General features: G+C 36.6%; 1 protein-coding gene across 2 annotated transcripts; it reads left to right on the forward strand.

The window, feature by feature from the left end:
* Positions 1-2,268: 2,268 nt before the first annotated feature.
* slc35f3a (solute carrier family 35 member F3a) lies at positions 2,269-10,158 on the forward strand. 2 transcript variants are annotated; one of them, XM_082151794.1, is made up of 8 exons: positions 2,269-2,438; positions 2,732-3,015; positions 5,651-5,984; positions 7,114-7,333; positions 7,472-7,597; positions 7,739-7,931; positions 8,036-8,125; positions 9,204-10,158. In XM_082151794.1, exons 2-8 carry the CDS (start codon positions 2,805-2,807, stop codon positions 9,452-9,454), a joined length of 1,425 nt encoding a protein of 474 aa, XP_082007920.1. In that variant the 5' UTR covers positions 2,269-2,438; positions 2,732-2,804; the 3' UTR covers positions 9,455-10,158. The 2 variants fall into 2 exon arrangements, with proteins under 2 accessions (XP_082007920.1, XP_082007921.1); XM_082151795.1 differs by having other exon boundaries at positions 2,801-3,015.
* The last annotated feature ends 40 nt before the right edge of the window (positions 10,159-10,198 follow it).

Here is a 10,198-nt window from a genome sequence, read left to right on the forward strand (position 1 = left end):
CCCTGGTAACCACCCACAACACCATATATTGGTGTTATTGAGTTTAGTATTGTCAGGTACCACTCAAATATCTTCTGGAATGTAAAAATTATGCATATTATGAGCATGTATGATGTACATGTATTGGATCAGTCTAAAACTCTGTGTGAGGAAAAAAAATACATTTTTGCTACAATTTTGTTTTCATGGGTAGCTTACCAACCTCCAAGATCCACTTCCTTCCTCATCTAAGTCTTGGCCAGTTTCCTTCTTTCCCCCTGCCATGCACTGGCATCTCTGCTGTGCCAGACAGATGGGCTGTGCTGGGCTGCTGTGTTTGCTGCAGTGTAGCTGTTCAACTAAAGGAAAATACACTGTGCTGAAATTTAATGTGCATCACAAGAGCAACACAACAAGGATGTGTAAAAAGCAGAAGTGGACAGTAACAAAGTACCTTTACTTGAGAACTGTACTTATGAACACTTTTTGAGTATCTGTACTTTACTTGAGTATTATTTTTTCTGGAAACTTTTTTACTTTAACTTCACTACATTGGAAAGACAAATATTGTACTTTGTACTAAATTTCTGTCAAGGTCCTTGAGTAGAAAGTAGTAGCGCCAGTCAGGGGATGATTTTGGTTGCAGACGTTGGATTTTGGTTGGAAATGAAAGTCGGGTTGACGTCAGAACCCGATGTCGGATTGATGTCAACATCCAACGTCGGACAGATGTTGGATTTTGGTTGGAAATGAAAGTCGGGTTGACGTCAGAACCCGATGTCGGATTGACGTCAACATCCAACGTCGGACAGATGTTGGATTTTGGTTGGAAATGAAAGTCGGGTTGATCCGACTGATGTTGGTTTCTGACGTCAACCCAATTTTCATTTTCAACCACAATACAACATCTGATCAACGTTGGAGATTAACGTCAATCTGACGTTGGATTCTGACATCAACCTGATTTTCATTTTCAACGTTAGGTTCGGTCTTCTAAATGCGAATTTTGTCATTGTTTTGGAGTACACTAGCTTATAGATAACAGTAAGGCTAGCATATTCATATTCATATACTAAAAGCCAAAAAACTTTTTATAGAGACTTTAAATTGGACACTATTTGCGGGAACAGTGTCCGAAACAATTGTGGACGTTATTGAGTGCACTTATTCAATGTCACATTCAATCCCACTACTGGAACTGTGTTCTAGAAATAAATTTGATATTGATATGAGGGTATAAGGGCGATTTCTGACACAACCAATATCTGATTAACGCTATTATTGCTAGTCTTCTCGACTATGTCATCTTTTTTTTATTTACCTTGTAGGATGTTACAACGGGGTCCCTGTCATCAGAGGTGGACAGCAACAAAGTACATTTACTTGAGTATATACTTAAGTAGGCTACACATTTTGAGTATCTGTACTTTACTTGAGTATTATTTATTTTCTGGAAACATTTTACTTTAACTTCACTACATTTGAAAGACAAATATCGTAAGTTTTACTCCACTACATAGATGTGTACTTCTTTTGTTGGGGTGGTAAGAGTGTTAAATAAATAAAAAAGAAGATGATTATGGCTGTTGCTCAACTGTTTAATTTCTATAGGTTTTATAACATTCTAAAAGCTCTTAATTCCACAGATACTACTAACTGGTAGGTGAAATACTACTAACTGGTAGGTGTATTCACTTGCTTCAGAGGCAAAAGGTACTGTAAATATTACATACAACAATGCAACAATAATAAAACAATGCATTGACATTTACTTTTTTTTTAAACGAGTACTTCTGTACTTTTACTTAAGTAAAAATTGGTCTTTACAACTTTTACTTGTGACGGAGTAATATTTGACCATCTGTACTTTCATTCAAGTAAGTACTTTGTCCACCTCTGATAGAAAGTGGCACAAGTCTCAGACCTATACAGACAGACAGTCAGCAGTTATAAGGTTTTTGCAAATAATGCAATATTTGTGTGCAATTAATATACTAGCTATATGAAATAAGCCTTGAGTCTGCCATTTTATTACAAAAGATATTTCCTCCACTGAAAGCTCATGATTTAAAAAAAAAAAAAAAAAAAAATCCTATGATTTATGCACATGCACTATTGGACATTGTTAGTGTCCAAATTAAAGAAATTATAGTGAATCTGAAAAGTGTGTTTTAAGATAGTATTTTGGTGGTCCGCATGTGTAAAATCGTCCATAGAAGATGATGAAGCATCCATGGATTAGATTGGAAGCTCATAACTTACTGGGTCTCAGAATTTGGGTCCGCGCAGGCGCACTGCGGTCACAGGTGGTCGTGTCTTCATACGGCAGAGAAGCTCCAGCTCAACGCATCTCATTTTGACTACCCTGAACAGTCACGATTTAAACGCTTGATTCTTTAAATACTTCTTAAAATGGGCTAATCAGAGTGCCGAAAGAAACAGAACTTCTCAGTCTCAGAGTGAGTTATACATCTCTTGGCGAATAAATATGAGAGGCTTCAAAATGAGCGCGTGCGCACGAACTGCTCATTGAATTTAAATGCATCCTTAGTCTTTTAAATGCATTCGTCTAGCTTGCAGTGATAAGTACCATAAACAAGTTTACACTATTGTCTGTTTAAGACAGCGGTTCAGCGCAACTGCAAGTTCTGACTTTCGCAGTTTTGTACAGTTTCATTGATTGGCAGCATTTTGTCGTATTGCGTTGTGTCGTGCCTCTAATTTGCAGTGTTGACGTTGTGTTTACATGCAGGTTGGTTCTTCTAAGCTCTACATTTCCGCTGAGATCCACTGTGTTCTGATGTCTCTTCTTTAACTTCAGGGGAATGATAAAGCCTTCAGACATGAGTCCGCGCCGATTGTCAGATATCAGTCCTGAGATCAGACAGCTGAAATCCCTCGTCATTGATGAAGAACTAAATGAAGAATTGAAGTCATCTAGATCTGTCGAGTACATCAACAACGCATCCATAGAAGAGCGGATTCTGAGGATCACTGGTTACTATGGCTATGTGCCATGGAACGCGTCTCTCAGAGGTAGTAGCCTACACTTGATTTATGCATGTGATGTGTTTATATGTTAAAGGTAGAGAATGAAAGAAATATTATATAAGTTAAATTCACCATGAACTCAACAGACGATTCTTTTTTTCTTTTCTTTTTTACAGAATAATGTCATTTTGATTTAGCCGTGCACTTCATTATTATTTTATTCATGGGACATCTTTGTTAAAATAACTTCCCCTTCCTCTTGCAATGACATATTTTCTCTGATGACGTGTTTACTGGCGCGAGGGCGGGACAACCTGTCACTCACATGAGATCACAGCAGTAGCAAACCACAACCATCCAATCAATTCCCCGTGGACAAAATCAAGTCCTGACCTACATTTTACTTGTTGGAGAGAAGCCGTTTCACTCGGGTATACGTCACAATAGGGGGTTTTGTGGAACTCTGAGTGTACTATATAATTCATAATTAAAAAAATCGTATTACACGTATTTCATTATATTGCATTATATGACTTTTACATGCATTATGTAGTAAGTCCTTAAAAGTTTAAAGGTGGCTTAAAGGTTAAAGCGAGGACTGTTTCTTTTTGCTTTTCAGCTGTTTGTCCAGGCTATTAGTTTGATAGATGTTTTTTTGTACACGAGAGGTGAGCTGTAAACAAACACATCAATCAGAGTCCAACTTCACACCCCTGCGTCTATCTGAGCTCCTCCGCAACCCCACACACAAGCAACAAAATCTATGACCCATTTGAAAAACAGCTGAGTCATTTGTAGACCACTTTTTTCTATTACTTTCTATATGTGTAGTAATCCAAAAAAAATTGTTATTTAAAAAAAAACAAAAAAATATCTTGCATATTATGAAAAGATCTGTTTAGCGAATGATGTATCTATTGTTGTATTTGAGCTGAGCACTGTAGCCAGAGTTATGATGTGCAGCTCTGGCACTGATTCTATATGCATAAGATGGTAACTGAGTCAGAGCCCCGATTTGCTGAGTCATCAGGGGTAGACGAGGTCTCTCTCAATTCTCATTTCAATTCCTCCATTGACTGCATCATAGCAATTTCATTTCGATTTTAACTAAAACAAATTTGTAACTTTGTTGTGTGTTTTCGTCTTTTTTATATATATACTGTATGTCTATAGGCTATAGTTTTTATGAATTTTTATTTTAGTTATTTTAGTACATCAAGTCAAACTAAATGAAATGAAAAATGTTGCCTTGGCAAATTAACTGAAATATATTTTTTGTAGTTTTAGTTAATAACCCATAAACTGTCATGTCTTTGTTGTGCAGTTAGTTAACTCAAGCCTCTCCTGCATGTACATATTGAAACTTACCACAGTAGCTCCTAACCCACAGTAGCAGTTGAGACCTGTAAACCCCCCTGAGAGCATAAGCTGCAATCATCTTTAAAAACTATAGTCGGCAGTTCAGCATGTTTTGATGTTTAGACTGCCGATATACTGGGTTTTTGAATCATTGGGTTTAGAGGCCCAATCTTTAACCACTTTAGCATTACTTTGTAATACCTGTTTCAATATGCACAGCACCGAGCCGTCACTCGTATCACATTATCTATCCCAGACTTTGATCCATGGTGTGGCTATGGTGAGGGTCACATTCGTTTGTGTTGACTGACTGCTACTTGGGGACAGTCTGGCTGCCTCCTTGTCCTCCTTGCACCACAGTTCTATCCTTCAGACCTAACTGGTTCTTGACAGTACATACTAAATGTCTTCCGACATGCCATGAGGACACAAGTATGGTACATAAAGGAGAAATGAGATGCCTTGTAAAACAATTAATGGATTTCTGCATAGCAGGAAAAACAATGTTACATCTTCAGTGCAATGGACAGCAATACATTTGACGATCTTGTGTATGGCTTCTTATCTGTTCTTGTATCTTGTTTTATAATGTTTTATAATCATGTCTTACTTTTTAAAAAAAAGAAAAAAAAAGCCTAAGGACAGGTTAAAAATTATTTCTGTATTAAATTGCATTATGTCACAAATATGTGTGTTTCAATCCCAGAGTAAAATTAATCATTTTTACTTAATCATTTATACTATATCAGCATCTGTATATATATATATATATATATATATATATATAATATATACATACTATATTCCACAAAGATGCATTAAATTGATCAAAAGTGACAGCAAATGCATTTATAATGTTACAAAAGATTTTCAAATAAATGCTGTTCTTTTGAACTTTCTATTAATCAAATCCTTAAGCAGCTCAACTGTTTTCAACATTGATAAAAAGAAATGTTTCTTGAGCAACAAATCAGTATATTAGACTGATTTCTAAAGGATCATGTGACACTGAAGACTGGAGTAATGATGCTGAAAATTCAGCCATCACAGGAATAAAATACATTTTAAAATGGATTAAAACTGGAAACATTTACTTTTAAATTGTATTTCACAGTATTACTGTTTTTACTTTTTTTTATCAAATAAAGGCAGCCTTGGAGAGCATTAGAGGCTTCGTTTAAGCTTTGTAAGCATCAGCTTTGTTATGCAAATTTCTCCTACAGTACTTCATGAAAGTTTACTGCTGAAAGAAAAGAGTTGGCAGTACAGTTAAATGCCTGTGGCTATTCTTATGACTTTATTATGCTGTCTGTATCTGCAGAGGAGGACCAGTCCGGCAGCGAGAAGGTGGAAGTGAAGGTAGAAACAGAAACGGTCAAATCAGGTTGTGTGAACAGGCTGCAGAGGCTCCGCTGCTGTTTGTGTACGACTGCAGTCGTCCTGCGCAGAGCACTGTGGGGTGTCGCTATGGTCATCTGCATCTGCGCGTCTTGGACAGGCTGCACTCAGTTGGCCAAAATAACCGTCAGACGCTTGAATGTCCCGTTCACCCTCACTTGGTTCTCCACCTCCTGGAACTGTGCCATCTTCCCTCTTTACTACCTGGGTCACCTGTGCTGTAGCAAGGACAGACAGAGCCCCAAACAGCGCTTCAGGTGAGACGGGTTGATGCAAGTAGATCTTTCTGATTCTGTTGCCTACAAAACTTCACTGAGTTTCAAAATGAGAACTCTTTGCAAAAGTGCTGCACTGTGTAATAGTTTTGATTTATGCAGACACTTCAATTTGGCTTGCAGAACCAGAGTGACTGTTGACTTTGCAGTTCTGTTGGGCTAGGCTGCTCAGATAGAGGACTTGACCTTAACCTCATTTTCTTAACAATGTCCCATGGCATTTTTGTCCTTTTCATGAGTTCAGCACAGCAGATTTTTCTAAAGGTTCAGTCTTTTGTACCGAGCAGCACTTTTGGAAGTAGGTGTAATTTAACACAAACAGGGTTTCCCTCGTTTGTATTTAAATTGGATATGTTTTATCACTAGTTCTTCTTCATCATGAAATCAAAATCTGTTTATTAAAACGTTCTCAATGTGCACATCTTATTGTGTCCTCAGTGCAAGAAAGAAAATTTGTCTTTGTAATCTTAAAAATGTAATTACTTTCTCCACCTCTGAAATGACTTTCCTTGCCCAATGTTGATTAACATTACACATTATCCAAAGGCTTTTTTGATTTTGTTTACTATTGTAAGTAAGCCCCCCCCCCCCCCCCTTTCTTAAAAAAAAAGATATTTTTATGCTTTTGAAAGAAGTCTCTTATACTTACCAGTGTTGAATTTATTTATCATAAAGACAGTAAAAACAGTAATATAGTATTACATTACAATTTAAAATAGCTGTGATTTGATGAAATGACGATACTTAAAAAACAGAACACACTGATTTGGAAACATTTATTATTATTATCAGTGATGAAAACAATTTTACTGCTTAATATATTTGTGTTTTCTATGATGTATGGAAAGTAAAAAAAACAGCATTTATTTGAAACCGAAATCATTTGTAACATTATAAATGTCTTTGCTCTCACTTTTAATACATTTTTAATGCATCCTAATTTCTTTTAGCAGTTAAGCATAAGATTTTAGATTGAATTTTAGATACAATCAAGAACAGTCAGGTGTGCCCAAACAATTGCCAATCCATGCTACAAAAATGCATATTGTAAATGGTAGAATGATAAATGATGGTGTGATAGATTAGTTGCATGTGTGTGGATTCACGATAGAGAGTGCTGTCAGTTCTTGGGAGATGACGGACTGCCACTGAGAATGCTGCTCTCTCGAGTGGCTCCGTTTGGAGTGCTGTGGACTCTCACCAGCTACCTGTACCTGCAAGGCCTTCGCAGAATCCCTGCCACTGATGCCTGTGCCCTCTTCTGCTGTAGCCGTGCCTTTGTCTTCCTAATATCCTGGATTGTCCTGCGGGATCGCTTCATGGGGGTGCGGGTGAGTCTATATATATTATTATCAATTGTTGCATAAAATGCTTTAATAGTGGCTATACTGTTGTGTGTAATTGAGTCTACTGTGGATTTTCCTTTTTATTATAATGTACTGTTAAAACAGTGTTCTGTCTGATCACAGATTGTAGCGGCCATTTTAGCCATTGGGGGCATTGTTATGATGACATATGCCGATGGTTTCCACAGCCATTCTGTGATTGGCATCTCCCTTGTGGTTGCGTCTGCATCAACAGCAGCGATATACAAAGTAAGAGAGGATTATATACTGTAGCACAACAAACACATCTTAGACTGTCATACACCATTGACCTATATTTCAAATGAACATTTAATTACTTCATTCTCTCTTCAGCTGTTCAGAAATGCATAAATGCTCATGTTTCCTCAGGTTCTGTTCAAGCTTGTTCTGGGTAATGCAAAGCTGGGTGAAGCAGCGGTGTATCTTACAGTTCTCGGCGGAGCTAATTTGGTCTTCATTAGCGCTGTACCTCTGATCCTGCTTCTCACGGGGGCCGAGGACTTTGTTTCACCTAGAGATTTGCCATGGCCAAGCATCTGTGGCATGTCCGCTCTTCTGCTGGGTAAGACGATGGACACAAATACACAAGCTTCTCTTATGTACTTGAATAGCCATCTTCCCTTACAATTATTAGCAATGTTGATTTTTCTTTTGTTGCCTTCTTAGTGTTCAACTTCCTCTTGAATTTTGGTGTTCTGGTAACACTTCCTACTCTGATTTCTCTGGGTGTTGTCCTCAGTGTGCCTGTCAACGCTGGTGAGTCACTTGTTTTATTATTTATTCTGTAATCCACAAAAGGAGATGCTAAGACTTTGTTAACTCTGCTATTTTCTATACATTGAAAGTAAATATTGACAAAAAAGCACCATAATCATGAAAAATATAACAGCATGAAATTGACTAAATATTTATTGAAATTTAATTTAAGTTTTTCTGAAAATCTCTGCTTTAAAAACTAATTTGTGCAATTTGAATATGTTTATAGGAAAAAAATTTTTTCATCTTTTACTCAGTCTCGTGTCAGACCTGTAATGAGGATTTTTAGTGGAATGTCGCTGCTATTTTCCATATAAGGAATGTGAATATAGCGCTTATGGATTACTTATGTTTTTTTTTAAATACAGCGTCAACATTCTGTTAAACATTTCCTTTTGGGTTTCATGAGGAAAGCAAGCTTGCAGGTCTAGAGCAACATGAGGCTGAGTAAATTAGTTTAATTTACTCCTTCAACCTCATTATATACACTAAAAGTTTGATGTCAGTAAAAAAAAATATATTTTATGCTCAACAAGGCTGCATTTATTTGATCAAAAATACACTGAAACAGTAGCATTGTGAAATATGATTACAATTTAAAATAACTGTCTCTATGTTGATGTTTTTTAAAATTGTCAGCATCATTACTCCAGTGTCCAGTGTCACGTGATCCTTCAGAAATCAGTCTAATATGCTGATTTGCTGCTCAAGAATGATTTCTTATTATTACCAGTGTTGAAAACAGTTGTGCTGCTTAATACTTTTGTAGAAACCGTGATAAGTGTTTTTTCATGATTCTTTGATGAATAGAAAATTCAAAATAACAGCATCATAAATTAAAAGCATAAAATATAAATTATTTTACTGTCACTTTTGATCAGTTGAATGCATCCTTTCCCAAAAAGAAATCTTACCGACCCCAAGCTTTTGAAAAGTTTTAAATTTACTCGAAATTGCATATAGTTGACATATTTTCCAAATATCCCTGATTACATTAGCATCTTTGTTTTTAAGATCAAATTATTCAAACGTTTTGAAGTAATAACCGAGTGACCACCATAAATCTTCTGCTCTCCAGTCATAGATCGCTACATGTGTGAGATCCAGCTCAACAGTGTACGCATCATTGCGGTGTCCATCATTTGTTTGGGCTTCCTTTTGCTCTTGCTGCCCGAGGATTGGGACCAGTGCCTGCCACACTTACGATCAATGCTGCACAAGCGAGAAGAGCCACAAGAGTGCGCCAGAGACAAACATTCAGAGACGCTTCACATCAGGCCAAGAGAGGCCAAGAACTGCAATTCCAAAACTACTCCCAGTGTCCACTGACTCAGCATTTTCATCCCAGAAGCTCCAAATGGGCACCAGTCTTCCACATGTGTGATAACATTTAGATGTACTGCACATCAAATTGAATGGCAATCACTGCTTAGAGAGATGAAATAGTTGGTACAGATCCTCAAAGGAGGGTGTTTTAGATATAGAAGATATTTAACAATTCTATGCAAAGTTTGATTGGTTCACCTGTTACACGATTAAGTAATTTTTAAGCACAGCTGTGAGTCTAGATTTGAACATTTCATTGTTGCTCATGTTTAATGTTTGTATATTGCCAGTATCTCCACTGCTGAAACATCATCACACACTCTTCAGCCTAAAATAGTACTCCTGATATGAGCTGTATTGTCAAATTGGTTCTATATACTCTGCATATGTATTTGACAGTGTTATGGCCTCTCATATAATCTGTGAGATAGGCTATACCCACGGATTCTTCAGATTATTGTCTTACATTATATCAGCGGCAATACTTTGTTCAAATATTCCTGTGGAATTAAGGCTTAATGTAAACCTTTGTAAGGATGATTTTTGTTACTTCTCATTAGCAATAATAAAGAATGAATGTATATCCTATGTATATTGTAGCATATTTATCTGAAGAAAAAAAAATTATATATGGGGGTCAGTAAGATTTTATTTTTAATACTATTAATCACCAAGGATATTAATTTGTGTGTGTGTATATATATATATATATATATACATAATGTGTGTGTGTGTGTGTGTGTGTGT

Source organism: Leuciscus leuciscus (genome assembly GCF_965113295.1).
Source record: "Leuciscus leuciscus genome assembly, chromosome: 21".
NCBI classification, from domain to species: domain Eukaryota; kingdom Metazoa; phylum Chordata; class Actinopteri; order Cypriniformes; family Leuciscidae; genus Leuciscus; species Leuciscus leuciscus.

Excerpts from the sequence above, each read along its gene's own strand:
- slc35f3a (XM_082151794.1), top strand. The coding sequence starts at position 2,805 with ATGATAAAGCCTTCAGACATGAGTCCGCGCCGATTGTCAGATATCAGT. Across the intron at positions 7,334-7,471 it reads ATCGCTTCATGGGGGTGCGG|ATTGTAGCGGCCATTTTAGC; the intron begins GTGAGTCTATAT and ends GTCTGATCACAG. Across the intron at positions 7,932-8,035 it reads CATGTCCGCTCTTCTGCTGG|TGTTCAACTTCCTCTTGAAT; the intron begins GTAAGACGATGG and ends TTGCCTTCTTAG.